Genomic DNA, 27,999 nt, shown 5'->3' on the forward strand with positions numbered 1-27,999 from the left:
GTAAGGTCTGAAAATGTGTCACGTCAGTGTTTCTCATTACCTGTGTTGCCACGTTAATTATTCAGAGGGAGGGAGGGAGTGAGGTAAGGAAAGAGTTTTCCTCAACGCGTTTAGGGTCACTGGCTGGGTCTGAAAAGTGAACTGGCAAAATTAACCGGGAAATCATGTACGTTTTATGGGACGTTTACACGTCTACGAGAACCTTCACAAGAGAAGGAAGGCCTGAAGTGACAACAGCAGGAAGCATTTCTACCTTTCACACAAAGAAACAAATGTGTGAGCGGGGCGCCTGGGTGGCTCAGTCGGTTGAGCGTCTTACCTCAGCTCAGGTCATGATCTCGAGGTTCAGAGTTCGAGCCCCACATCAGGGGCGGGGGTCTCCGGCACAGAGCCTGCTTTGGAGCCTCTGTCTCCCTGTCTTTCTGCCCCTTCCCTCCGCACCCCCACTCACTCGCTCTCTCTCTGTCAAAAATAAATAAACATTTTTTAAAAATGTGTGAAGAACCAACAGGACAAAGGGGTGTGGGCTGGGGTAGTGAGTGGTGAAGAAGTGTCTAGGAATATAAGGGTCCGTTTAACAAAGGTTGGTTTCTACAGATTTCTTGGGCTTAAGTTCCCTGTCTCCGGTGATAAGAATGTCCTCTTTCCTCCTGGTTTAGGAAGGGTAACTTTCACGTAGTAGATTTGGGACCTGTTTCAGGAAACGACAGGGGGAGGGGTCAGAGTGACTTTCCTGCTTCTGCCATTTTTTCAAACGCTCAGGTTAAGATGTCCATGATGCCAAGATGTCCACGATATCCAAAATGCCGTATTCTGGAGGTAGCATGTCGTGAGTCCCATCACCAGTCTGTCTGACCGCCCATTCCTTTATTCATTAATTATTAGTCCTCTAAACATTTATTGAGTGCTTTCTACAAGTTTTGAAACAATTGTCAGAAAGGAACACAGAGGTTTTCCTCACTGGCAACAGCAGACCTCTGTGGGTCCAGTTCTTCAGGTAGTTGAGGGCTTACATTCATACCTATTAGTCTAGCGACTATGAACAGAGCCAGCACGTTATTATAAAACATTATCAGGGCGCCTGGGTGACTCAGTCGGTTGAGCGTCCGACTTCGGCTCAGGTCATGATCTCACAGCTCATTAATTCGAGCCCCACATTGGGCTCTGTGCTGGCAGCACAGAGCCTGGAGCCTGCTTCAGATTCTGTGTCTCCCTCTCTCTCTGCCCCTCCCCTGCCTGTGCACATCCTCTCTCTTTCTCTCTCTCAAAAATAAACATTTAAGACAATTTTTTTAATGTTTATTTATTTTTGAGAGAGAGAGAGAGAGAGAGAGAGCAGGGGAGGGGCAGAGAGAGAGGGCGATGCAGAATCATAAGCAGGCTCCGGGCTCCAAGCTGTCAGCGCAGAGCCCAGCGCGGGGCTCAAAGTCACAGACCGTGAGATCACGATCTGAGCCGAAGTCGGATGCTTAACTGACTGAGCCACCCAGGTGCCCCTAAAAAATTTTTAATTTAAAAACAAAAACCCCAAAAGCAACCAGGTAGAAACGATGTTGTCCTAAGAGAAATGACAATTACACTGGCAATTGATGTCTCAACAGCATCAAAAGGAGTCAGAAGACAGGGAACGATATGTTCAAAATGATGTGAAAAGTAACATAAACCTGAAATTGTGGAGTATGAGTTATCTTTCAGGAACGAGAAAAATAAAGGCCTGTTCAGAGAAATGACAATAGGGTTTATCACAAACAGACCTTTGATACAGAAATGTATAAAGAATCTTCTTGTAGAAGAAGGACATTTTTCCATGAGGAAGATCTGACATACACAAAGGAAACAGTAAACATGTGGTTTAGTGTTCAGAATAATACTGGTATATTTCAGGAGGCGCTCACCAGGGACAAAGTGTAATAAAGACCTTTTCTGTCTGGAAGGAAAGTAAACACTGGATTAACTTTAGGCTTTGTTAAATTAATGTCTTGGAGAACCACTGAAAGAATAGAAGTAGAATGTGTGATTTCCAAGACACCATTGGAGGGAAAAAAGGAGGAAAAAGAAAGCCTCGATCAACTCTTTTGTTGTTGCTATGTGAGCAACTCTTCAAAAGGCAAGAAAGGAGAAGAAAGAAACATGAAGTCTGACCATTAGCTAACACAAAAATAGATGTTTTCATAGACACACATCATGATCATACCTTGTAAATGATTTTCCAGGAACTTCCAGCTCTATTGTGTTTATAAAAGACACACCTAGGGGCGCCTGGGTGGCTCAGTCGGTTGAGCGTCCGACTTCGGCTCAGGTCATGGTGTCACAGTTCATGAGTTCGAGCCCCGCGTCGGACTCTGTGCCGACAGCTCAGAGCCTGGAGCCTGCTTCAGATTCTGTCTCCCTCTGTCTCTCTGCCCCTCCCCCACTCACACTCCGTGTGTGTGTGTGTGTGTGTGTGTGTGTGTGTGTCGAATAAACATTAAAAATTGAAAAATTAAAAAAATAAATAAATACAAGACACACGTAAAATGTAAGGACACAGGAAAGCTGAAAGTACAAGAATGAAAAAAGTTAAAGCCTGGCTGGCTCAGTCTGTGGAGCACAGGACTCTTGATCTCAGGGTTGTGAGTTCAAGCCCCACGATGGGTGCGGAGATTACTTAAAAATAAATCTTAAAAAAAAAACAAAAAAACAACTTTAGGGACATCTGGGGGCTCAGTTGGTCAAGCGTCCAACTTCGGCTTGGGTCTCTCAGTTGGACGGTTTGTGTCCCACATGTCCGGCTCTGGGTGGAGCCTCGAGCTCTGTGGTAAGCCCGGAGCCTGCTTCGGATTCTGTGTCTCCCTCACTCTCTGCCCCTCCCCTGTTCACGCTCTGTCTCTCTCTCCCCCCAAAATAAATACACATTAAAAAATAATTTTAAAAAAACTTTACTAAATTAGTATCAGACCAACTTGCCTTTAAGGCATAAAGTACTACTTGAGATCAAAGAACACCAAGATCTAAATAACAAACGATTCCATCCACCAGGTTTAGGAGGAAATGTCGGATACACCGACTCTGGAAGTAATAAATACCCCCTCCTTTAAGAATTGCTTTAGACTTTAAGAAGCTCTTTGGCATTAAGTTCTCACGTCAAACCTGTGAGATAGTAGAGGAGGTGTTACCACACCCTTTTTGCAGATGGGAAGCTTGAGGGTCAGAGAATCGAAGGACTTGCCTCAGGCACACAACTGCAGCACCCAGGTAAGTCACCGGTCACCTGCCCGAAGGCCGAGGGCTCTTTGCCCTCCCATCTCGGGGAGGAGAAAGCATGAAATCTGGACTGAGGGTGGACAGGCAAGGCAGGACTCCCAGGGAACAGCATGGGCAAAGGTCGCAGGTGGAAAATGCCTAGAGGGCAGTGGGACCGGGCGTCACGAGGCACTGGAGGAGTGGGGAGGGTGCACTCCGGGCGGGTTCAGCGGTACACGGCCACGGCCAGCTTGGCCCGTCTTCCGCACGCCAGCCACTTGCACGAAGCCACGAGGCTGGATCTCAGTCCCCGGATGAGGGGCGGAGCCGAGACTCTGGCGGAGGAGCACGCGCTCCGCTCGTGCCCTGTAGCCCACGCCGTGGGAACCTGCGGCCACGCTCGCGACCCGTGGAACCGCCCATGTGTGCCCCGGGCTCCGCGAGTTCTCTGACGTCCCCGCACCCTACCCGCCTGGGTCGTTAGCCCTCGCGGGAGGTCCCCTCCAGGTTCAAACCGGACCAGGCGGAGGACCTGAGGAAGACAGACGCCCGGAGGACGGGTCCCAGAGGCCAGGAGCACTGACCACCGGTTCTTTGGGGGGAAGAGGAGGGAGGCTCTGATGTCCCTAACTGGACAGGGATGGGGGTGGGTAGCCAGGGAGCAGAGGGTGGGAGTGAGGAGCACGCAGATGAACAGATGAACCCAGCCACGGGGCAGGGACACTAAAGGTAGGGATATTGTGGGTTGAGCTGTTTGAGATCTCCTTTGGAGAGAGGTGGGGGGCAGGTGGTCTTGGTTATGAGCATGCGCCTGGAATTAGCCCCTCCTCCATCCGTGGCCCCTCTGCAGACACTGACCAGCTATGGGCTTTGGGCCGGGCACGGAGCCCCTTTAAGTTCCAGTTTCCTCATCTCTAGTTCTTAGGGTTAAATGACAGGGTGTCTCCTAAAGCTGCATGATGTTTACCACGGCCAGTCGCTCGTTTTACACGGTGTAGAAGCCCCTGTTATGTGCCCAGCACTATTGCGTGTGCTGCAAATACTGCAGGGGAAAAAAAAAATAACAGTGGCTCATAGACCCCTGGAGGGATAGGAGCAAACAATACTTTCTTTAGTCTGTTAGGTGGTGGCAAGTCATGGAGAAAAACCACGAAGGGTAAAGAGAGGACAGAGTGGAGAGGGTGCTAAAGTCTGGGAGAACAGTCATGGAAGGGCTCACTGCTGCGTTTGAGGCAGGCCTTGAAGGAGAGAGGGAGAGACAGTTCTAGGCAGCGGGGACAGCAAGTGCAAAGGCCCTGGGGCGGCAACATGCACAGCATTTTTGAAGGACAGCAAGGAGGCTGGTGTGTTTGTTGCAGAGAGAGCAAGGGGGTCTAGGGGTGAGGTCGATAAGGTAACTGAGGGCCAGATGATGCAGGACAGGGATCAGAAAACTTTTGTAAAGGCCTAAGAGTAAATGCTTTAGGCTTTGAGGCCCATAAGGTCTCTGTTGCAACTACTCTGCCATTGTATCAAGAAAGCAGCCAGAGACAAGCCATTAAACCACTAGATGTGGCTGTGTTCCAAGACAACTTTACTTACGTAACAGGCACCCTGCTGTGGGGCCTTGAAGGCAAGAGCTCAGCAAAGGAGGAACCAGCAGAGGTGACTGGGAAGGAGCTGGCAGGCAGGAGGGAGGAAAGGAAACCCAGTCAAAGGCCAAACTCAGCATATTGAGTAAAAGCAGGAAGCCTGAGTAATTGGAAGGCTCTCAACCTGCAAGGCAGGAAACTCAGGGCTCAGGAAGCAAGGAGTTCCGATTGCTCGTAAAGGGTTTTTATGGGATAAATACAGCAGTGATCTGGCTTTTAGAGCTGGTTGGGTGTCTAAGTGGTCATTTTTATTTGGATCAGGGTGGCTAAGTCAGGGGGACGAGGACGTCCAGAGAGACTTGAACAGGCATGAACAGACTTGGTGGTTGGGGGATTGGCTGGTGACCTCTGCTGATTTCTGAGAAGAGCTGTGAGTTCCTGTAAGGTTAGGTTAAGTGTCCTTTATGCACCTGCGTTGACCTGTCTCCATCCTGTTCTTGATATAAGTGACTCCCTTTGCGTGTGGTTCGATACCCAGGGGGGGAGCATCCTGGAGTCAGGGAAGCAAGGGGTCCCAGGAAGATGAGTGAGTGACCACTGTCCTGCTGTTGCTGCTGCCTTAAGAGAACCCAGGGCCGGCCAGGGGTGTGATGTCTCAGGGATCACCTGGAGGAAAGCAGCCTTGGGCAGGTGGGGGTGGGGTGCCGATTGCAGCGAGGCCAGCAGTTGGAGATGGGAGAGAAATAGGGGGACTTGGGAGAGACGACCTGGGACCTGAGGCTCAAGAAGGGTGGGGGTGGGGGTGGGGGTTTTGCTTTCTGTTTTTAATTTTTTTTTAATTTTTTTTTTAACATTTATTTCATTTTGAGAGAGAGGCAGAGCGCGAGTGGGGAAGGGGCACAGAGAGAGGGGGACAGAGTATCTGAAGCAGGCTCCAGGCTCCGAGCTGTCAGCACAGAGCCTGATGCGGGGCTCGAACTCAGGGACCATGAGATATCATGACCTGAGCCGAAGTTGGATGCTTAACCGACTGAGCCACCCAGGCGCCCCTGCTTTCTGTTTTATAAAGTTGGAAGAAATAACCGCCTGCTTAAGTGCTCATGGGAATGACCTTGTAAAAAAGGGGGAAGTACTGATGGGGGAGTGGTTTCTGGAAGCAAGGACATGGCCCTGACCCACCATAGCCTGTGTCCCACCCCCCAAGCTCTGTGTCCAGGTTCGGGCCTGAGTCTGCCGTGGGGCTGTGGGGGTCATGGGTGCCTGTCTTGATGCCCAGAATGGCACCTCAGAGGCCAGTGGTGGCTCTGGGTGCTTTCCTTGGGGAGATGAGATAGGATGGCCCCCAGAGTGCAGGGGAAGGTCGGCCTGGGAACAGGACCGCACGGGATGGAGCGGGGAGTTGGGGGGAGGGCAGGTGGGGGGAGGCTGTGTCCTGGAAGCTGGCCAGGAAGGAACACAGAGGCATTTCTCTTCTGTTGCCCTATTTTGTGAGTGCAACAGAAAGTAAGGTGTGCTGGGGGGAGAGGGGAGGGGAGAAGAGGGGGCAGGGGTTTGAGGACAGAGGGGAAAGTGTGAATTGGCATCTAGGAGGGAGGGGGGAGGGAACTAGTCTCATTCTCCAGCAGCCTTTGCACCCACGTGGGATCAAAGGCAGTCATTTGGAGCGAGGCTGTCGGTGCAGCAGTAGGGTGAAAACCAGTCATCAGTGTTTGTGCAGAGGGAGGAGGGGCGCGGCCCAGGGGCGAGGTGTGCGAACGGGTGTTTTTACCTGGAGGGAAGGGAGAGACAGCAAGCAGCAAGGGGCAGTCAGAGGTGGTGGGGCCAGAGGATGGGGCCTGATGGGGGAAAGACCACCGGCATGGGGCACTAGAAGGTGGGGGTGGGGTCCAGAACTGGAGCAGGTACAGTTATTTAGGATGCTAGAGCCTGGGGGCACCATGGGAGTGGATGGCTGAGGTGGGACAAAGGGCAAGATGGCAGGAAAGGAAGAGGTCAAGGACTCCGCAGGCCAGGAGTGAGAGGCATCAGCCATGTGGACGGTGAGCTCGCCAAGGACTGAGGCGTGTGTTGGTGACTGCCACAGTGAGCCAGAGCTGAAACCTTCAAGGAACGAGGGGACGGGGCCTGGACTGTTTTCAGTTCCATTCAGCTTTGGGCTGCAGTGTTCTGGGGTCGGTGGGGAGAAGGAAGGAAGTGGTCTGAGAGAGCCCCCCAGCCCCCGCCAGGAGGGCTGTCTGGGAAGCAGGGGCCACAGAGAGATCTGGGGTCAGTGTTAGAAGGAGGGGGCACTGGAGGACATTCGAAAATCATCAAGGGAAGGTGGAGGTATGGGGGCCTGACCAGGACAGCTAGGGCTGGGCCCCAGGGCAAGCAGAGGTGCTGACGAAGGGTATGGTGTGGACCAGGGCTGGGGTGTGGCCCGGTGGGAGCTGGGCATCCTGTCCTTGCCCTTCAGGACCTATCCGATCAAACAGGCCAGACCGCTGGCCTTAGTGTGGACCAAGGACGCCTCCGCCTTGGCTTTGCCCTCGAATCCATGGAGCTGAGACACGACGCCAGCCGCAAGGAGAACGTGCCCCCCAGGCCTGCGACGCCCCTGAGGCCAGGCAAGAGGCTTGGTGGGTCTGGGTTGGATGTGGCAGGAACAGGGTCCCCTCTCGCTATTGGCCCAGAGCTTCTTTTCCACCAGGCCAGCCCAGGGCCTCGCTAATTCCAGAGGTTGACCGTACAGGGCCAGCTGGGCCGGGACGAAGTCTTCCTAGCCTGGGACGGAGGGAGAGTCAGGATGTCAGGAAGTGAGGCCAGGAAGAGGAGGACTAGGAGTGGGCCTGGCTTCCCCCCCACCCCACCCCGCCCCCGCCGCCCCCTGCTAAGGCGCTTGGCTACAGAGCCAAGGCTGGAAGCCGCCCCCAGACAAATTCAGATTCTGATGCACGTGCCAGTTTCTCCAAGTCCTAGCTGTGTGACTGTGGGGCAAGTTGCCAAACCTCTCTGGGCTTTAGTTCCTGTCTTCAAACGCACACCTCCTATGGCCCAGTATAGCTGCTAGGTCCCCAGGCGTTTCCTGGTCTCCAGCTGACGAATGGCCCCCGGAGCTGGGGAGACTAAGCCCCACCCTGAGTCACCCAGAGCAGCTCTCCTGCAGCTGTTTGCTGTGTGGGTCTTGGCCCTGACCCCCAGCGCTGCTTCCCCGTCACCCCTGCCCAAGCCAGGAATCAGTCATCCTTGATTCTTCTCTTTCCTTCACGGCCCCCAGCCCCCCAGCCCCGAGCCTCCACGGCAGATCCGCTTCCGCGTCCTTCTCTCCCCCATCCCTGATCCCAGCCCTGCCCTCTCTCACCTAGGATGCCCTCAACAGCCTCTTTACTGTCCCCCTGCTTCCCTCTGCCCTCCTCCCCCCTCGCACCCCAGCCCTGCTCCCTGCAGCCAGGCACCGAGTCAGACCACCCCTCAGTCCTGTCCCCCTCCTGCCTGGCATCCTGTCTCTGACCCGCTCCCCCCAACCCACCCGAGCACTGACCACCGCGTCCGCCCTCGGCTCACGACTCTGTCCTCTCTTAAGAGCGACGGAGATTTCCGAAGAGCAGAGGTGTCGGCCGGGGCAGCGGACATGGCCGGTGGGTGCGCGAGTGCCCGGCTGAGAGGGAAGGGCCTGCCACCATACGCTCCCCGGGGGCAGAGCGGCGCCAGGAGCCCTGCCGGGTCCAGACCAACCTGGCCGGCGCAAGCCTCGTCCTGAAGGACGCAACTGGCCGGCTGGTGAACTCAGGCTTGCAACAGCAGAGCAACCTGCAGACCCCGGCCGGCAGGCCCCAGGGGAGAGCCCGAGAGCTTGTCGTCCAGCAGAGTAACCTGAGCATAAGGGGGACCAGCTTGGCCGAAGGCAGGAGTCACCTCAGCCCCCGCCTCCGGTCAGAGCTTCAGGGCAGCTTCTGGCCCCACCCGATACCCCAGGGAAGCCCTCTATCCCGAGCGTCACTGGCTAACCCACCCTCCAGCCTGAGACAGTCCCGGTGGCTGGGCACAGACACCCCCTGCCCAGACGTCCAGCCTGCTGCGGGCTTCGCCTCTCTCAGTGGACACACACTTCCAGGCTCCGGACCCTGGTGTGTCCTGGGGAACTGGCCCCCTAGGCTCATGGGGGAGCCCCTCACCCTGGAGGACCTGACTGTCCCGGTCCAGAGCCAGGCTCGGGCCCCATCCCAGACTGCCATCCACCAGCTGCTGGCCTCTGTGCGACACCTGGAGCACGAGGTAGCCCGTCTCGGGTGCCGGGCCTCCCAGGAACCCCCAGGCCCTGCTCACCAGGACCCCTGGACCACCAGTGGCCGGGCCCTCCCTGCCCACCGCCAGCCCGGCCAGCCTGTTCTTGCTTCCTGGGAGGGGAGGGAGAAACCCGTGCGAGGCCTCAGGGAAACTGCGGATTTCCCAGGGACACGGGGGGCCCAGGCTGGCCTCTCGGACGGTCGGGCAAGCAGTAGGCCTGCGCCACCAGAGGCCACGCTGAGGATGCCGACGGGGGATTTCCTCGACCCTAAGCAGGGGGCCCTTCCGGCCAACCCCGCGAGGCAAGGAGAGAACTTCTCCCCGGGGCCTACATATGGCAGCGGGCCGAAGAGGGACCCCCGGCTCCCTCCAGGGGTGGGTAACAGGGAAGCCAGACCCTGCTCTGCAGCTTGCTCCGGTGCTGCCCGGGGCGGCCCAGCTGGGCAGGAAGGAAGGGAGGTGGCCCTGCAGGAGCTGGTCGGCAAGGAGGAGGAGAGGACAGCTTCCTGCCCACCAGATGCAGCCCCAGCAAGGAGCGCCCTGCAGGTAGAGGCCAGAGGAGGCCGGGCGGGCGGGGGAGCCGGGGGACCTCAGGAGTGCTCCCAGGAATTCCCTCTGCCAGCTGGCCGCCGCTCCCCTGTTACGCTCCCCGCCCCCAGGAAGGGAGGCCGGGGACAGGCAGGCTTGGTGTCCCGCCCTGCTTGCTCTTCAGTCTGAGAACCTCGTCCTGTTCTTTTGCTTTCCAAGAACAAAGCCCGAAACGTTGGGAGCCTGGAGTCCGGGACGGCCCGGTGAGGCCATGGGCTGTGGGGGTGCGGAGGGGGGTGGACAGCTGCTCTCCAAGTTGCCTGGGCCAGTGGAGACGAGCACCTGGTGGAGGGCAGGCCCTGGGCGGGGGCAGATCCACACAGGACTTAAGGGGGGAGGGGACTTCCTTCACCCTGTCCCTGCTGGGGGGGTGTTTCAGATGTTTCAGAGCCTGGTGGCATCGGGTGCGGAAGCGGCGGGCCGTGGCTGCGGCGGTGGCCCTGGGCCGCCGGCGGCTGTTGCGCGGGGGCCTGCGGGCGCTTCGGTGGGCACTGCGGCTCCGGGAGGCCCAGCTGGAGGTGGCATGGAAGCGACACACTCAGGCCCTGCTGGCCCAGAGCTTCCGAAAGGTCCGGGGCCTCCAGGTTGGGCCGTGGGGAGGTGGCGAGAGGCTGGTATGTCTGGGGAGGAGGCCACCTGTTTTATACCTCCTGAGTGATCAGCAGTACAGCGGATGGTGGCCCGCCCGGACACGTGACCCAGCTCTGCCCGAGTTCAAATCCAGCCTCCGCTACTTTCTTTTTTCCACAAATTTTTTGCTGCGTGGCTTTGGGCAGGTTACTTAACCCCTCTGTGCCTTCGTGTCTTTAGCTCCGAAATGGGATAACAATAGTAGTACATACCTCTCGGGATTGTTGTGAGGTTAAACTAATAAATACAAAGGACTTAGGACCCTACTTAGCACATAGCAAGCACTCTGCCAGATGAGTAGCTGCTATGTTTTTCTAATCGTTAGCCAGCCAGGACTGGGAGGGCACGTCTGTGGTCTTCCCTCCTTGGGAAAGGAGTGCTCTGGGAGGGCCCAGCTCCAGGTTTTGCCCCCCAAGGAAAGCGCTGCGTTTCTCCATGCGTTCATTCATTCCCAAGGTAGTCTATAGGTTAAGACCGGAGACTTTGGAGTCTCACAGAAATGTCCCACTCCTGTCCACCATTGGGGCACATTCGAGGCTATGGCCCACATCCTTCTTTCCCTTCTCTCTTGCCCCAGTGGAGAAACCAGACTCTGCAGCCCCGCGTCCAGGCTGGGCCGGGACCCCCACCGTCTGGGACGGGCCAAGGCCAGAGCCCCTCAGGAAGGGAGCCAGGGGCAGACCCTGCCTGGAGAAGCAGGTAGTCTGGGACACCCCAGTGGTCAGTGGGTCAGTGTGGCCTGGGCGGTGCTGGTGGCCTTCCCTCCCCCCGCTTCCTGCCTCAGTGTCCCCTTCTCGGCTCCCCCACAAGAGAATGAGGATGACACCAGCAGATGTGGACAAAGATCTCTGCTCAAGTACGTCCACTGCAGCATTATTTAGACTAGTAAAAACCTCAAAACAGCCCGAATGCCCGACGGCGATTGAGAAAATTATGGTTTAACAACGTGATGAGCATTTGGCAGCCGTTCCGTGTGACGTTTGTCAAGACTTTAAAATTTTCTCCCCGTTCTTTTTTGGTAAATTTTTCGTATCTAGTGTCTTTTATTGGTGGTGTTTCTAATTATAACAGTCATGCGTGCTTGCTTTGAAGAACCCTCCAAAGGGTTGAAAGTTTCATCCCTCTCCCCATGTAACCCCCTTCCTAGAAGTAGTTTCACGGGTATTTGCATGGAATTTTTGCTGACAAGGAAAAATGGTTATGATGACGTTAAATGGGGGGGGGTGAATGAAGATAGTGTGTAAGATATGTTTTCTGCACGTGAAACAGTACAGAAGGAAAAATCTGTTGCTCAATGAGTTAGCACTATGGAACTGCCCACTCCGAGATGGTTAAGGTGGTTAAGTTTTATGTTTGGTGTATTTTACTGCTGTTAAAAATGAACATAAGTAAATATTTCACACACACCCCCCCCAAACATGCTAAGATAAGCAGGTCGTGCTTATCTTCCACCATAGGGGTGTACTGTTTTGTTTTTTTTTTTCCCTCGTTTGCAAATTAACTAGGTGTGCTTGACATCATTATCCCAATAACATTTGTTTTATTGTATTTATTTAATGTTTATTTTTAAGAGAGAGAGACAGAGTGTGAACAGGGGAGGGGCAGAGAGAGAGAGAGAGAGAGGGAGACACAGGATCCGAAGCAAGCTCCAGGCTCCGAGCCATCAGCACAGAGCCCGACGCGGGCTAAGCCACCCAGGCGCCCCACTGATAACATTTATTTTAACACACGTTTGTTGCAAGAGCCCAAATAGCACTGAAGAGAAGGGAGCAGAAACAGAACCTCCCTGCAGACTGCTTAGATAATCGGGGTGAAATGAGAAGGGGGTGGGGGAGGGCCAGCTCAGCGCATCCTCAGCGTGGCCGGGTTGGGACTGTGCGCTCTCCCTCTGATGCCTGGGCATCGGTTTCCCTCTGGGCAACTTTACTCTCAGTCCAGGGAGTCAGAGGGAGGAGGCGGGAGCCTGGCCGGGACCAGATGGAGGCGATGGAGAAGTACAGATGCTTCAGGCCTTGCAGCAACTGGCTGGTGAGCCATGGGCCTGCGGGGGAAGCAGGGGAGAGGGAGCTGAGCCCCCACACTGGGCAGGGCAGGGGGTCCTGAGCGAAGGTCTGCTGAGCATCTACTCAGACGGCTTTTTGGACATGATCTCATGTGAGCCTTGGGGGACCCGGGTGAGGCACTGTGCCTAGTTTACGGATGGGGAACTGAGGCACAGAGAAGTTAAGTGGCCAGCTGGAGGACACGCAGTATGAGAGGCGCACGTCCTGCATTGGCGCCACCGATGCTAGTTCGGGTCCAGCCCAGGCTTGCATGGTAGAACCAGAAAGTCCCTCAGACATCCCTCACTCACAGGGAAACTGAGGTCCAGAGATGGGGAGCAACATGGCCGCCTCCTGTCCCTGAATCTCCCCACTCACTCACTCTCTCTTCTTGCTCTCCTCGCTTTCCAGGCTTCCTCTTATGGTGCCATCAGAAGGAATGGGCCAGGCAGGAGAGGAGGGTCCAGGGAGAGGCCTCCCGGGCCACGCTGAGGACTCAGAGGAAGGGGAGACCCCCCCAGGCCTGGTGCTCTCATGCTGCAGACGCACCCAAGATGGCCTCTCTGGACACCCAGCAGCAGAGAGCCTGGCTCGGCAGGTGGGGAGAAGGAGAAGAAATGTGGAGTGGGGACCCCTCTCCTGGAGGCAGAGGCTGGGACACAGCTGGGAGGTACCCTTTGAGTCCGTTCTTGACTCCTGGTATCCAGAAACAGTGATAAAAATAAGAAATGAAAACAGCTGCGGTTTGCTGAGAGCCGAAGGCACCTCCCCGGAACTCTGGGATTTGGTCCAAAGCAAAGCTCAGTGGTGGTCTTGCCCCCCGCCACCCTGGTGGAACCATGGCAGTCACAGAGGGTGTGCTGCAGTCCCGCTGAGTTCAGTGTTGTGAAAGGAAGGAACACAGATCTGTAAGAGGGGTTTTCTCTGGTTAACCTTTTATTATGGGACATTCACATCTTATACAAAAGTAGAGAGAGAGGGTGTCTGGGTGGCTCAGTTGGTTGAGTGTCTGACTTTGGCTCAAGGCCATGATCTCGTGACTTGTGAGTTCGAGCCCCCGCGTCGGATTCTGTGCTGACAGCTCAGAGCCTGGAGCCTGCTTCGGATCCTGTGTCTCCCTCTCTCTCTGCCCCTCCCCTGCTCATGCTCTGTCTCTCTCTGTCTCAAAAATAAAAAAATAAAAATAAAAAATAAATTTTTAAATAAAATTTAAAAATTAGAATAGATACTAAACCCCAGGGTCCCCATCACCCAGCTTCAAGAAAATCACCTCCTAAAAACTCATTTCATCTGTACCCCAACTGTTTCCCCCTACGTTATTTTAAAGCAGGTCCCCCACATCATAGCGTCTCATCCGTAAGTACTTCTGTAGCATCTCTAAAAGATGGGGACTCTTTTCAATGACAACCACAATGCCACGATCACCCCGAAAAATGGACAGTCATTCCTTAACACCAGAGAATATCTGGTCAGCATTCAAATGTTCAATTGTTTTTTATAGGTATGCATTCTCTTATAGTTTGTTTGAACTGGGACCTAAATAAAGTCCACATGTTACAGTCTTTGAAAACGATCCCAAAATAAGAAATACAAAATATTTTGAGGGGTGGTCACTCACCAGAATATGTGTCCAGCTTCCTAAATGACAACCCAGAAGAGGCCGACATTCATTCAAACTGTGTTTTTAAAGAATCCGTTTCTTTTCTTTCTGTTGTACCCAAATAGTGCTTGATTAATGGGGACTTTTTTTTTCTGACAGCCCACAGACTACTTATAGAAAATACTAGTTGTTGAAACATTAAATTTAATATTTTTTCTTTGGAGTACTTGAAGAAGTTAAAATAGATGTTGGGGGCAGGGGGCCCTGGGTGGCTCAGTTGGTTAAGCTTCCAACTTCGGCTCAGGTCATAATCTCACCGTTTGTGGGTTCGAGCCCTGGGTGGGATTCCAAGCTGACAGGGACAGCCTGTTTCGGATTCTCTCACTCTCTCTCTCGCTCTCTCTCTGCCCGTCCCCAACTCGTGCTTTTTTCTCTCTCTCAAACTAAATAAACGTTAAAAATAACATAAAATAGGTGTTAGAATTTGCAATGTTCATTAGATTCACTTAAGATATGATCTATTGCCTTCAAGAAATAAAGAAAGAAAGGCAACATGTTAAAGTTGGCTGGAATCTTTAGCAGGCTCCACACTTAGCATGGAGCTTGACTCCGGGCTCTCTCCCACGACCCTGCAGTCATGACCTCAGCCGAAATCCAGAGTCAGATGCTTAACTGACTGAGCCACCCAGGCGCCCCTCATTATGGGGTCCCCTCTAGTTTTTTTCTCTGCAGTTTATCTGTTGAGGAAACCAAGCCGCTGGTCCAATAGAGTTAACCCGTCGATGTCTGCATCCTGCTGACTGCATGTCCCCCCGGTGCGGTTTTCATTTTTCATGTATATATTTTTAAGTTTGTTTGTTTGTTTGTTGAGAGAGAGCTCAAGGAGCAGAGAGAGAGAGAGCAAGACTCCCAAGCAGGTTCCACAGTTAGTGCAGAGCCCAATGTGGGGCTTGAACCCACGACCTGCAAGGTCGTGACCTGAGCCAAAATCAAGAGTCAGATGCTGGGGCGCTCAGCTAGTTAAGCGGCTGACTTTGGCTCGGGGCACGATCTCCCGGTTGGTGAGTTCGAGCCCCGCATCTGGCTCTGTGCTGACAGCTCAGAGCCTGGAGCCTGCTTTGGAGTCTGTGTCTCCCTCTCTCTCTGCTTCTTCCTCACTCGTGCTCTGTCTCTCAAAAATAAACGTTAAAAAAAAAAAAAAAAGAGTTGGATGCTTAACCGACTGAGCCACCCAGGCATCCCCCCTCCCCCCACACACACACCGCTAAGTGCAGTTTTCCATGAGACCTTTGAGTGAAGGTTGCTGAGCTAGACTGGGGTTCAGCGGAGACGTGAGGCTGGGTGCTTGGCCAGTTAGTTGAGGGAGAGCCGGCAGGAGAGCGCCAGGCGAGGGAACAGCACAGGCAAAGGCCTGTGACGGAGGAGCATGAGAAGCGCAAAGGACACCAGTCAAGTTGGAGCCCCGTGGTCCAGGGTGGGGGCCGTGCCGGGGCCAGACCTTGCGCGGCCTTGCGGGCCGTGCACAGTAGCTGACGTTTTGTCCTAAGAGCGAGGGGGCAGTCACCGGACGATTTCAGCAGGGGAGCGAGATGACCGCGTTTGAGATTTGAAAAAGATCACTCTGGCAACTGAGCAGCGGCTGTCTGGAGAGCCGTTGCAGGGGGCCGGGCAGGAGGCTGCTGAGGCCATCCGGGCACCCAGAGGCCCGGGTGTGGCGGCCTGAGCAGGTGGCGCAGTAAGTCCTTACGGCTGCCCCATTTTACATACGGGAAGCCTGAGGCTCTGAGAGGGGCAGGCGGCTGTTGCTGCAATCATCGTTCTTAGTACCAGCACCTTCTCTCGGCTCCCCAGGTGCTTTGGGGCCTGGCAGCAGTTTGTGCAAAGAGGGGCCCGGTACCGGGACCGCCTGGCTCACCGCCGGGCCAGGACCCTGAGGATCTGTCTGCAGCAGTGGGTGCGAATGAGGCGGCTCCAGGCCTCAGATGGAGCGAAGGTGACCCAGCTGTCCCTCTGCCGGCAGAAGGCAGGTGAGCCAGCGAGTGGCGGGCGGAGGGGCTCCCTTTCCCTCCCACCGCAGCAAACAGCGTCACCTAAGCTCCGTCTGTGATGGGCCCCAGTTGAACCGATGGCTTCTCGGGATGGGGGATGGTGACGCAGGGAGCTTTCTGGGGGGGGTTGCAGTCTGACGGGCGCGGGAGGGTCCAGGCGGGGTCCCCGGAGTGGGCAGGCTGTGGCTGGGCCCCATTCTCACCCCCAGTCGTGAGCTTCTCTGGACAAGGGACTTTGTTCTGTCTTCTGCCAGAGGGGGATGTGGTCCCTGCTCGCAGGAAGCTCCTGGTCTGGGGGACACACAGACCTTGTCCCCCATCCCAAAATCTGAAAGGGCAAGATGGGGCCTCTGAGGGGAGGATTTGGAGGCAGTGGGAGGAGGCAGTGCCTGGGAGGGGAAGGGTCCTCAGGAGGGGCGGGGGGAGGTGAGGCAGCAGCCTCTGTGACAGCCTCTGTGACTGCCGTGGGTTCCACCAACAGATTTGGGTGGAAGGAGGTCACTGGGGACGGGACTGATTCATCCCTCGACTGCTTCTCAGGGAACGTGGCCCTCTGCAGCTCAGCCCCTGGCGTGGCCACAGCCCAAGGCCTGGGGACGATGGCCCAGGTGCAAGGTGGCAGCTCCCTGCGGGAAGCCTGCCGGAGACTGGCCCTCCGCCGGGCGCTGCTGCTCTGGAGGACGCGGCTCTCCCAGCGTCAGAAGGCTGAGTAGGTGTCCGCGAGCCTGTGGTCCGGGGCTGGGCCTGGGGATGCGTACAGGGTGGGCACGTGAGCAGTGCCCAGCACTGGCAGGAGTGCCCCATAGGGAACAGGCCAGACCCCGCTCTTCCCCGTGGCACACTGTGGTTCCCAGCAGGTGTGGGACTGGGGGGAGGTGGCCCAGGGACCTGGAGGCCGTGATGGAGCAGAGAGCTGCAGGAGCCACGGGGTAGCAGGGGACACAAACACAGACTTCTCCCCGAGGGGCTGGAACCCTGATGAGGGAGGTCGGTTTCTTGCTCGTCTCCCGGCCGGGTGGGAGCCCCCCGGGTGGCAGGAACCGTGTGTGTCTCACCTCTGCCCCCCAGTGCCTGGCAAGTGTCTGACACGTCAGAGGCATGGGAAAAATCGTGTAAGGGAGTAAGTGCCCCTATCTGCCTCATTATACAGCTAGAGAAACTGAGGCTCCGTGGGTCGAACAGCTTGCTCTAAATCACGTTGTGAAGTAGGAGCAAGAAGGTCCCCGTTGCTTTTCCATAAGACAGTCACGCCCGGGATTCAGAGTCCCCAGGATGGTCGCGGTGGGTGAGGATGGGTGAGGGGGGTCAGGAGGGACCAGCTGCATCGATGATATGACAGGTGGAATGTAAACCAACAGTTGTAGGGATAAGAATTCTGTCACTGAACGCCACATGCCTAGCATCCATTATCCCCCACCTGCTTGGTCCACTGGGACCCTCAGTCTCTTGTAATGTACCCCTAGAACTCTCGAGAAAGTCAGTTCACCGTGATCTCCCAGAAGGCAGCTTTCCCTCCTCCAGTCCACCCTCTACCCTTTGGGCATCAGGGAGCAGTCCATATCTATCTACAACATAGCTGGGGCTACCCTGTGACCTAGAAGGAGTATTTGGGGGTGCCTGGGTGGCTCAGCTGGTTAAGCGTCCGACTCTTGATTTCGGCTCAGATCTCTCTGAGTTCAAGGCCCACGTCGGGCTCTGTGCCGACGGCGAAGAGCTTGCTTGGGGTTCTGTCTCCAACTCTGTCTGCCTCTTCCCTGCTTGCGCATGTGCACACACACCCTCTCTCAAAAATAAATAAACATTACAATAATTGTAGAAAAGAAAGAAAATAAAATGAGTATATGGAACCCACGTCTTCTGCTATTTGGAGTTTGGGGAAATGACCTTTCACCAGGCCTCGGTTTCCCTGTCTTCCTCAGTTGAGGCCTCAGTTGAGCAGAGGCAGAAGTGGTTATACCTGTGGCCTCTTGAATCTGGGGGCCTGGGGCCTGGGGCGCAGCTCCGTACCCATCAGGAGTGTGGCAGGGATCAGCCAGGTGATGCAGGTGTAGTAGTGGTCTCAGCCCGAGAGGCTCACGAGGGTCACTCTGGGAGCTTTGGGAAAATTAGGAAGCCCAGGCCGCGCCTAGGTGGTTAAGTCAGAGACTCTGGGGGTGGGATCCCAATGGGCCTCAGTACTTCCCAGGACTCCCCAAGAGTCCCACGTGCAGCTGGCTTGAGAGGTGGCGCTCTAGCCTTTGTTTGGCACGCAGTGGCTCCCTTCCAGCTCAGCGCTTTGGCAGGGACCCAGCTGGGGGGTAGCACCTGCTTGGGGCCCAGGGACTCACCTGCCCCTTCCTGTAGCTCCTTCCTCCAGGGCATGCGACAGCAGATGATTCGGCGTATCCTGAAGGGCTGGCGCCTGAGGGCCTGGGGTCCAGGCACCGCATCAGACAGTGCCAGGACCACCTTGGCCCCGGAGCTCCTGGGCAGCATCCCCGGCGGGGAGGACTTGCTGGGCTGCAGCACACCCCGAAGCTCACTAGAGAAGGTGAGGGGCCGGGGGTGGGGATGGGCTAGGGTGGCAGGTGCGAGGAGAGGGTGGGGACGGAGCAGGGGCCCGGGGATCCAGGACTCCATCCCTCCTTCCCTAGGTTTCCAGGGCCCCCACCCTCCTGGAGACGCTCCGGCTGAGCTTTGTGTGGGCAGCTGGGCGGCAGCAGAAGAGGCGGTGCCTTCTGCTCTGGCAGGTGCGGGCACAGCAGTCCCGGAGGGCAGCGAGGTGGCACCGGTGTGCTCTTCGGAGGCGGTAGGGACCCCTCCCCTTGATGGATGAGCCATGCTGCCCACCACTCCATAGACATCCTGTCTCCCAGCCCCCTTCCCATCAGTCCTTGTCCTTCACCGCTGCATCCCTTTGGGGTCTGCATCCTAGAGGGCTCCCATCTCACACCCCCAGACTCAGATCCTCTGGACGTCTCCTGCCCTCTTGGCCTGCCCTGCTGACAGGGAAGGGGGCCTGAGGCACTCTACGGGGTAATCGTTTCTCCCAGAGACTTCGTAGCTGTGGCTCATTCATTCATTCATTCATTCGTAGCACGATGCTTAATTAAGGGTCTGTCTGCCTGGGTTCTAATCCCAGCTCTGCCCCTTGCTGGCTGGCTGTGTGATCTTGGGCAAGTTGCTTAACCCCTCTGAGTCTCCGTCTCCCCACGTGTTCAGGGATAATAATAGTACTCCAATGGGAATCGACACGGTAGGGGCCTGTAATCCCCTAGCACAGTACCTGGCACATAGCAATGTTTGTCACCAGGGGCTGAGCCCCAGGACTTGGCGCTAGGGTCCGGGATCCCATTTTATCCCTACCGCCTGTCACCGTGACACTCAGAGTGGCGTTCGAGCGGTCCGGCCCCCAGCAGCCCGCCCTCCCCCAGGATGGAAACAGGGAGAAGAGAGGGGAGGGCCGGGAGAGCCTGGGGTGGCCGTGCCCGTCCTCAGGGTGGGCTCTCCGCTTCCTAGCATCCTTCTCGGCTGGAGCCACTGGGCCACAGCCCAAGGGGCCCAGAGAGAGCTGGCTGTTGGCTGGGCCTGGGATCGGAGCTGCAGGGCCGCGCTGGGCTTGTGGCGGCGGCGGCTGGCGCAGAGGCTGCAGGCAGAGCGGTGCGTCCGGGCCCGGGGTCGCACACTGGTCCGGGGCGCCCTGCGCCGCTGGCACGGCTGCTGGCAGAGTGAGTCAGGGCCTGGGTCCGGGCCCCCGAGGCTGAGAGAAGGGCCAGGGCTCATCAGGGCGACCCGGGATTTTGTGTCCTCCCGCACAGAGTCCGGTGATGGGACGTCCACAGAGCTCACCCGGGATGGGGAGGGGCGGAGCAGAACCTGGGGGCGTGGACACTGTGAACACTGCCCTTCCATTCCCCAGCCGTGTGGACCTTACACAAGCCACTTAACCTCTCCGAATCTCAGCTTACTTAGCTGGAAAATGGGAATCGTAGCAGCACCCTCCTCAGGGGGCAGTTGTGGGGACACTAGGAGACCACCCCTGCACAGTGTTTGGCTCAGAACCCAGCTCCTCGCGGATGTTCCATCGTCCTCGCCTCCGTCCTCATCCTCATTATCCTCACCTGGCCTTCAGGAGTCATGGGTCTGAGCACTGAGTCATGGTGCCCTCAGAGCCCAACATGGGAGGTGGGGATCGTTGGGGGCCCCTTTCGAGGCTTCCCACTGCACAGATGCATCGTATCGATGGGCTGGCAGGTGGGGACCCGGTGGTTCTGGAGAACCCCTGTCCTGTTCACTGAGGACAGCTGCTGCTCCAGCCCACTTGCTGCCCCGTTATGCTGTCCCAGTGTTGTCAGACCTAACTTTCAAAGAAAAGCTGGAAGTCTGGATTGTAACGTGAATTCTCCTGATTCCTAAACATTGCCAAGAAACGAAAAACAGCGAGTTGGGTTGATCTGGTCATCACTGGACACGTGTAACCGAAGCATTTATCTATCTATCTGTCTATTGTTTAACCTTTATTCATTTTTGAGAGACAGAGAGAGACACAGCATGAGCAGGGGAGGGGCAGAGAGCAAGGGAGACACAGAATCCGAAGCAGGCTCCAGCCTCCCAGCTGTCAGCACAGAGCCCGACGTGGGGCTCGAACCCACGAACCGCGAGATCATGATCTGAGCCACAGTTGGATGCTTAACCGACGGAGCCACCCAGGCGCCCCATAACCCCCGATGGTTAGGGGGCCTCCTCTGTCTGCATTTGGCTGAGGAGGGCCCCACAGTCACCCGGGGCCAGAGGGGCGAGGCTGGGATGAACACGCAGTGGCATTTCAGCCTCTCTCTGGCCACAGGGCGGCAGCTCCTGCACGAAAAGTACCAGCAGTGGGTGCAGGTCCAACTCCAGGGCCTGAGGAGGTCCGTGTTCCGGGACTGGCGACGGGCAGCAGCTCATCGGAGACGCACAGCGGCCCTGCCAGAGCAGCCCCTACTGCAGAGGTGGGTGGGCCTTGCTGGTAGGGGGAAGAGGGTCCCACCCTCTCCGGAAGAAGCAGGGAGAGAGCCCGGAAGGAGCCAAAGAGACACGACCACCGACCTTCTATCACCTGCTTTGTTTGAGTGGTGGTGGCTGGGGGGGGGGGGGGGTGGTGGCAAGGCTTTAACTCCACCCGATGCCCTGATGAGCCCCAGGTCTCCGACTCCCGACCGGGTCAGTCCTTTGGTTTCAGAGGACACGGTAAAGATGGGGAAATTCAGCTCCCCAAACACCCACCATATCGTGTGCTCCAATACTACGTGTTGTTCAAACACAGGCAAGCTCTCCTCTATACCATTGCCAAAGGAGTGAAATCTTGAACAGACATGTTCTAGTGAAACGCCTATACGTCATTCGTGCGTATTTAAAAGCAGAGCAGGGGGCGCCTGGGTGGCTCAGTCGGTTAAGCGGCCGACTTCGGCTCAGGTCATGATCTCGCGGTCTGTGAGTTCGAGCCCCGCATCGGGCTCTGTGCTGACAGCTCAGAGCCTGGAGCCTGTTTCAGATTCTGTGTGTCCCTCTCTCTGACCCTCCCCTGTTCATGCTCTGTCTCTCCCTATCTCAAAAATAAATAAAACGTTAAAAAAAATTAAAAAAAAGCAGAGCGGGCAGATGACGCCTCTTCCCACTGTTCAGCCACAAATACCCCGACGTTCACGGTGTCCACACACGGGCCGCCGGCCACAGACCACCGAGCGGCTGACTCCTGGGCTTTCACCCCTGAGCAGTGGACACTGTTTTTCTGGCCCCTTCTGGAGTGGGTGCTGTGCTCCCCTCACTGACCTCCTGCCCCGGAGTGGGCTTGTGAAGGGAGACCAGGCCTGGCTGCTCCCCCGATCACACTGGGACTGACTGGGACTGGACCCCACATCCTCCCGGAGAGCCCCTGCCGCCCTGAGTCAGTTGGCTCCCGCAGCAGTTCTTAAAAGCCAGCACTTTGACCTGTTACACGTGGGTCCGTGCATTTTTAATTTTTTTAGTGTTTATTTATTTATGAGACAGAGAGGGACAGACCATGAAGGGAGCGGGGGTGGGGGAGGCCAGAGAGAGGGAGACACAGAATCCAAAGCAGGCTCCAGGCTCCGAGCTGTCAGCACAGAGCCCCGACGCGGGGCTCGAACTCATGGACTGTGAGATCATGACCTGAGCCGAAGTCGGACGCCTAACCAACTGAGCCACCCAGGTGCCCCAGGATCCGTGTGTTTTTTTAAGGTGCAGGGTTGTATGTGCAAAGCCACGTATTACCTCTGACATTGTGGAGGGGATTTGCGGGTGTGATTTTGAATTGTGACTTCTGACTCTGAAAGCCCGCCGGGCCCCTCCTCTGCTCCTGTTTTGCAGCCATTTCCAGGCCCCGTGTGGAGTTGTGAGAGACACAGGGGTGTTCCCAGCCACCAGAGCCTTCCGGGATGGCCTGAGAAGGGCCCTGGGGACCACATTTTCCATGTGGCGGGAAGCCGGAGCAGCCAAAGCCTGGGCACAGGAGCAGCACGTGGCCCGGGTCCCCGTGACCCACTGGAGAAGCCGTGCACGGGGGGGCCCGACGGACCAGCACCTGAGGAGGTGAGTGGCTCTGGGCCGGCGCTGCAAGGCCCACCAGCTGGCGGAAGAGAGAGCAGCTCTGTGCTGGACGCGGTGGGTGCATGGGTCCCACCCATGCTGAGTCAGCAGAGCCCATGCTGCCCAGAAGCTAAGCGCCAGGTGGGTGCCCACGGCCCGCGGGCAGCCCCACACTGTGCTTCCAGCTGGGTTTGTTTTTGAGGTCTTGAGCTTGTTTGGGGCACAGGTAGAAGGTATTTGGTGGCTGGTGATGGGGCTTCGGAGGCGGGGGTCAGAGGGAGAGGTGATCCCAGCCGCTGGGGCTAGTGCTGGGGTCCAATTCCAGACCTGCGCTTCCCAGCAGTGTGACCCCTCTTTGGGCAAGTCTCTAACTTGAAAGGTCAAAGGAAGAGGACAGGCCTGCCTTCTAGACATACCGCACGCAAATGCTCAGTTCAGGGGTCAGAAACACAGCAGGTGCTCAACAGACAGTGCTCTTCCTTGTGAAGGAGGGGGAGGAGCAGTGTGGCCGCAGGACTACCCACTCTCTGTCCCCTCAACGGGGCGCCTGTCCCCGGCGTGTGATGTTCTGCAGCTTTCGGTGCCTGTTCCAACCGGATCTCCCCAGAAGAGGGATGAGGGGAGGAGCACTGGCAGGGGCTTGGCCTGGGGCAGGGGAGGGCTCCCTACAGTCCACCACAAACATGGGCTCCTGCCTCTCTCCCAGGGTCCTAGAGGCCTGGGCCCAGGCAGCAGCCAGGGGCCGTGTCCAGGGAGCCGCCATCACCCAGTTCCGGCAGGCTGCGTCCAGACGCCTCCTGTGGACCTGCTGGGCCCAGTGGCGGGCAGTGCTGCTCAGTGGGCAATTGGAACCACAGGAGGCAGAGGCCCAGGAGGCCTGCCCGGTTGACCGCAGGCAGCGGCCCGGGGTGGCCAGCAGAGGGCGCCTCCTAGCACTGATGGACACTCCAGCCCCGTGGAAGCAGGTGAGGTAGCCTAGATGGGGTGGGAGGTCCAAAAATGACCTGAGGGCCAGTGGCCTCAGAATCAGCTTGTTTCAGCCCAAGGTGGCAAGCGTGGCTGGATGCTTATCCGGGGGCCCACCGACCTTGGGGACAACACCCCTACCTGGTTGTGGGACAGTCTCCTGGCTCAGGAAGACTGCCATCTTTGGGCCCATCAGCCAGTGCCAGCCCGGTGCAGATCTGCCCCAAAGACAAATGCTGTGGGCACCATCTACCAGGGAGACGGGCACTTAAACTCATACATGTCACGGTGCAACCTAGATCTAGATGGGTGCAGGGGAACAGGAGCAACTAGCAAGTCCTTTTTATTCTTTATTGGAAAAATTACGCATGGTCACTATGGGGAAATCAGGAAATATAAATGGAAAAAAGTTTCTTTCATAACCCTCTCCACCCAAAGATAAACCACCAGTCAGTCACTCTCCAGACCAGAAGCAGTTGGTTCTGTGGGTACCTGGCTGGCTCAGTCGGTAGAGCACGTGACTCTTGATCTCAGGGTTGTGGGTTTGAGCCCCACATTGGGTATAGAGATTACTTAAAAATAAAGAAAAAATTGGGGGGCACTTGGGTAGCTCAGTCGGTTAAGCATCCAACTCTTTTTTTTTTTTTTAATTTTTTTTTTTAACGTTTTATTTATTTTTGAGACAGAGCATGAACGGGGCAGGAGCAGAGAGAAAGGGAGACACAGAATCGGAAGCAGGCTCCAGGCTCTGAGCCATCAGCCCAGAGCCCCACACGGGGCTCGAACTCACAGACCGCGAGATCGCGACCTGAGCTGAAGTCGGACACTTAACCGACTGAGCCACCCAGGCGCCCCAAGCATCCAACTCTTAATTTCCGCTCAGGTCATGATCTCACAGTTCGTGAGTTTGAGCCCCTCGTCTGTCTCTGTGCTGACAGCACAGAGCCTGCTTGAGATTCTTGCTTTCCCTCTCTCTCCCCCCCTCTCTCTCAGCCCCTCCCCAGGTCGCACATGTGTGCTGTCTCTCTCTCTCAAAAATAAAACATAAAACATTTAAAAAATAATTTTTTCAATTTTAAATATCTTTAAAAGAAAAAAAGCAGTTCTGACACTAGCAAATGGCGACAAGAGCTTGATGGCAAACAGGACTGATTCAAAGCCACAGTGAGAGCCGGGGACAAGGAATAACACAGCATAGCAGCCTTGGGACGTGTCACTGGAGGACACACAGCCCCAGAGTTACCGGCGAGACACTTAGTGTTCCTAAAAAGGAATTGGAATCATCAAGAATCCTGTTTCAGAATGCTAGGAAGCATAAAATAAATTCTAGAAAGAGTCTAAGAAAAAAGATTAAATTGTTTTTTTAAATGGAATAAGGGGCTAGCTTGGTTATTTGCAGAATCCGTGTATTCACACGTATAGGGCTATGGCAACAGCAGATTCTGGAGTTTCAGAGTATTTTATTTCTAGATCTGTGTCACAAGACAATTTTATTTTCAGAGTGTGCTTAAGAATATTAACATTCCGGGGGCGCCAGGGTGGCTCAGTCAGTTGAGCATCCGACTCTTGGTTTTGGCTCAGATCATGATCTCAAGGTTTGCGGGATCGGCTCCCACGTCGGGCTTTGTGCTGACAGTTTGGGGCCTGCTTGGGATTCTCTCTCCCCTTCTCTCTCTGCCCCTCTCCTGCTCGCCCGCACTCTCTTCCAAAATAAATAAGTAAACATTAAAAAAAATTTTTTTAAATATACTAACATCCTGGGGTGCCTGGGTGGCTCAGTCGGTTAAGCGCCTGACTCTTGATTTCGGCTCAGGTCATGATCCCAGTGTCATGAGATGAGCCCCGTGTTGGACTCTGCCCTGTGCGTGGAGCCTGCTTAGGATTCTCTCTCCCGCTGGCTCTCTGCCCCTCCCTAATTCGTGCGAATGTGCACGTACTCTCTCCAAATAAACATTTAAAATAAATAAATTAACTCGTTATCGTTCCATTCTTATCGGCAAAGGCAGGCGGGGATCCCATTTGCTGGTGGAGAAACAGGCATACGGAAACCAAAAGTAAATGAGAACTAGGGTGCTTGGTTCCAGGCCTCTCCTTTCTAGCACATGAACACACGCAGCCAGGCAGCCCTCCCCCATCGACACGAGCAGGTCTTTTGCCACCTCATGGTGCAGAGGCCTTCGGACAGCCCCTGGCCTGTAGTCGAGTAGAAGCTGGGGCTCAGGCTCTGGAGTCACACTGCTCCCGAGACAGGGGGCCTCAGACAAGTAATCTCATTCTGTAAAGCCTAAGTGGGGGCGGGGAGGGGGGCAACCTGCTCACAGGCTGTGCTGGCACCGGTACGCTGTCACCAGGTGGTGGCTGTTACTGGCCTGCCCTCCGCTTGAATTTCCAGCCTCGCTGGGGAGAACGGGGAAGAGGCTGTAATGTGTACCGATGGCCATGCTACACCTTCTCCGTCTCCCCCTGGGAGCCCCAGGGCCGCTCAAGAGCAGGAGGCCCTGCTTCTGGGGCAGGACAGGAAAGGATCCTGCCAGGTCGCCTGAGTGCCAGGGAGTGCAAACCCCTCGGGTTCAGGTTTTGCTCTCTGGCTGTTCCCTCAGACGCACCGCTGCAGGACGCGACCCAGCCCAACGCGGCACCATGGCCGCGGTGGACCGAAGGAGCAGAGAGAGAGGTCCTGGGCTCAGAGTAAGGAGACCTGCCCCTGGGGTCCATCATCTCGCAGGCCTGGAAATCAGCTTCCGGCAAGGTGGCAAATCCGTTCTGTGTACTTCTTCTTTATTAACCTCTTCTTTCCAGGTGACAGAGAGCCTTCCCTCTGCCGTGCCTTCCAGGTCCAGCTGCAGTGGCCTGGACGCACCAGCCAGGCCCAGGGCCCGCCGCCTGGAAAACCAGGAGGGGACTGCAGCTCTGAGGCCAGTGTCCTCAAAGGCCAAGGCGTGGCCGCTGAGGGGCAGCTAGGGTAAGATCAGCTGTGCGTGCGTGCGGGCGTGCGTGCGGCAGGGCCCTGGGGCTTGCCTGAGTCATGGCCGGAGCTGGGCTCTTTCTGGCCGGCGCTCATTCCTGGAGGATCCTGGGGGATGCGTGGCGCTGCCCTTCTACCTGGGCACGAAGGGCTCGTGATGGTCTGGGCTGTCGGGGTGCTCAGCAGGGCCTCACCCCACCAGGAGGAGATACCTGCAGCGCTGGCACCTTGAGGCCTTGCTTCGCCGGCTCCAGGGCTCCCAGCAGGCCAGGTGCCTGGCAGCAACATGGCAGCACTGGGTGGACGCTCAGGGAGAGGAGCAGCTGGCACGGACACTGGTGAGCAGGCTCAGCCCCGCCCCCTCCCCTTCCCAGCCTTGTGCTGATCTCTCAGCTCATCTCACCTCAACCCTAACCCCTAGAAATGAAGTCTCCCAAAGCATCTTGGTCTGCATCCGTGGGGTCAGGCGACGGGATCTGCGTTAACACACCTCAGGGGATACCCCCGTCCCCGCCCCATCACGGCCCCTCTGTCCTGTGCTGCAGGGGTGTAGGGGGAAGAGGTGGCAGAGGGGCGGCGGGCCAGCTTGGGGCCTCACCACCTGTCCCCACAGCTCAGGCAGTGGCACCTGAAGCGGGCCTGGCGCGTGTGGCGGCAGCGAGTCCTGCGGCTGCGGGCGGCTCGGCGACTGCAGCAACAGGAAGGCGGCCGGGTCCTTTCCCAGGTACTGGGGGGTACCCCCCGCCCCGGCAGGACTTCCCAAACTAGGGCCACACCTGGACATTTCTGAGCTGGGGGTCCCTTCGTTTCCCGGGGAGGAGTCAGTTCCTTTGAGAAAACACAGCTTGGATTCTGATTTGGCTGCTGGCCATGTACTCGGCCCAGTCCTACCCTGCCACTCAGCGTGGGAACAAGGCTCAGTCACAGCACAGCTGCCACTCAACGCTAGCCCACGCTGGGTATGGGTCCCCGGGTGCCCACTCCCTCATCTGCCCCACTCAGAACACAGCTCCCCAGATCACAGATCAGAGCTGTTCTGAGCCTCTGCATTTGGCCTGGGGCGGCGCCGGCTGAGTAGCTGGGGCGGAGGGAGGCATCTCCTATTCCCTCTGGGGACAGAAGGACCTGAGAACAGGCATTCGCCTAGCACAGACAGCACTGACCCAGGAGGGGGCCAAATAGCCTTTCCTTTCTCCTCTCTGGCTCCAGGCCTTTGAGAAGTGGTGCCAACAGCTGGCAGCCAGGGGCCGGAAGAGAGGAGCCACCACCAGCCCGGTACCCCCTGAGCAAAGCGGGCATCGGGACCCTGGGAGCAGGCTGGAAGCTGCTGGGGTGGACGTGGGCGGGGCAAGGGGCCCAGCTGCAGCTGTGACTTGTTCCCATGGAAAGAAAAACAGAACTGTGCCCAGCCTTCGTAAGGAAGGAACCACGTCCCACCCATCCGGGGAGTGCAGGCTCAAGCCACCAGGCACTCATCCCACAGCCTGGGGACAGAGCTCTGAAGGACAATAAAACACCCTCCTTGGTCCTAGCT

General features: G+C 56.6%; 1 protein-coding gene across 5 annotated transcripts; it reads left to right on the forward strand.

Moving 5' to 3' along the window:
- The first annotated feature begins 3,644 nt into the window (after nt 1-3,644).
- Nucleotides 3,645-27,996, forward strand: CUNH1orf167 (chromosome unknown C1orf167 homolog). Of its 5 annotated transcripts, none has more exons than XM_040461408.1 (22): nt 3,663-3,811; nt 5,301-5,379; nt 7,249-7,411; nt 8,356-9,605; nt 9,807-9,850; nt 10,027-10,216; nt 10,855-10,976; nt 12,211-12,305; nt 12,731-12,917; nt 15,771-15,946; nt 16,508-16,676; nt 18,311-18,497; nt 18,601-18,755; nt 19,466-19,674; nt 20,793-20,937; nt 22,316-22,537; nt 23,241-23,499; nt 26,101-26,188; nt 26,300-26,462; nt 26,668-26,803; nt 27,079-27,189; nt 27,675-27,996. In XM_040461408.1, the coding sequence occupies exons 3-22, from the start codon at nt 7,330-7,332 to the stop codon at nt 27,975-27,977; spliced, it is 4,293 nt and encodes a 1,430-aa protein (XP_040317342.1). In that variant the 5' UTR covers nt 3,663-3,811; nt 5,301-5,379; nt 7,249-7,329; the 3' UTR covers nt 27,978-27,996. The 5 variants fall into 5 exon arrangements, with proteins under 5 accessions (XP_040317362.1, XP_040317342.1, XP_040317333.1 ...); XM_040461414.1 differs by lacking the exon at nt 3,663-3,811 and adding an exon at nt 3,855-4,866; XM_040461399.1 differs by lacking the exon at nt 5,301-5,379.
- The last annotated feature ends 3 nt before the right edge of the window (nt 27,997-27,999 follow it).

This window comes from Herpailurus yagouaroundi, unplaced genomic scaffold (assembly GCF_014898765.1).
Source record: "Herpailurus yagouaroundi ecotype Mexico unplaced genomic scaffold, PumYag 77, whole genome shotgun sequence".
Taxonomy (NCBI): domain Eukaryota; kingdom Metazoa; phylum Chordata; class Mammalia; order Carnivora; family Felidae; genus Herpailurus; species Herpailurus yagouaroundi.

Coding starts and splice junctions, on each gene's coding strand:
- CUNH1orf167 (XM_040461408.1), top strand. CDS start 7,330: ATGGAGCTGAGACACGACGCCAGCCGCAAGGAGAACGTGCCCCCCAGG. Junction 9,606..9,806: donor CAGCAAGGAGCGCCCTGCAG/GTAGAGGCCAGA, acceptor TTGCTTTCCAAG/AACAAAGCCCGAAACGTTGG. Junction 19,675..20,792: donor CTGGCACGGCTGCTGGCAGA/GTGAGTCAGGGC, acceptor CTCTGGCCACAG/GGCGGCAGCTCCTGCACGAA.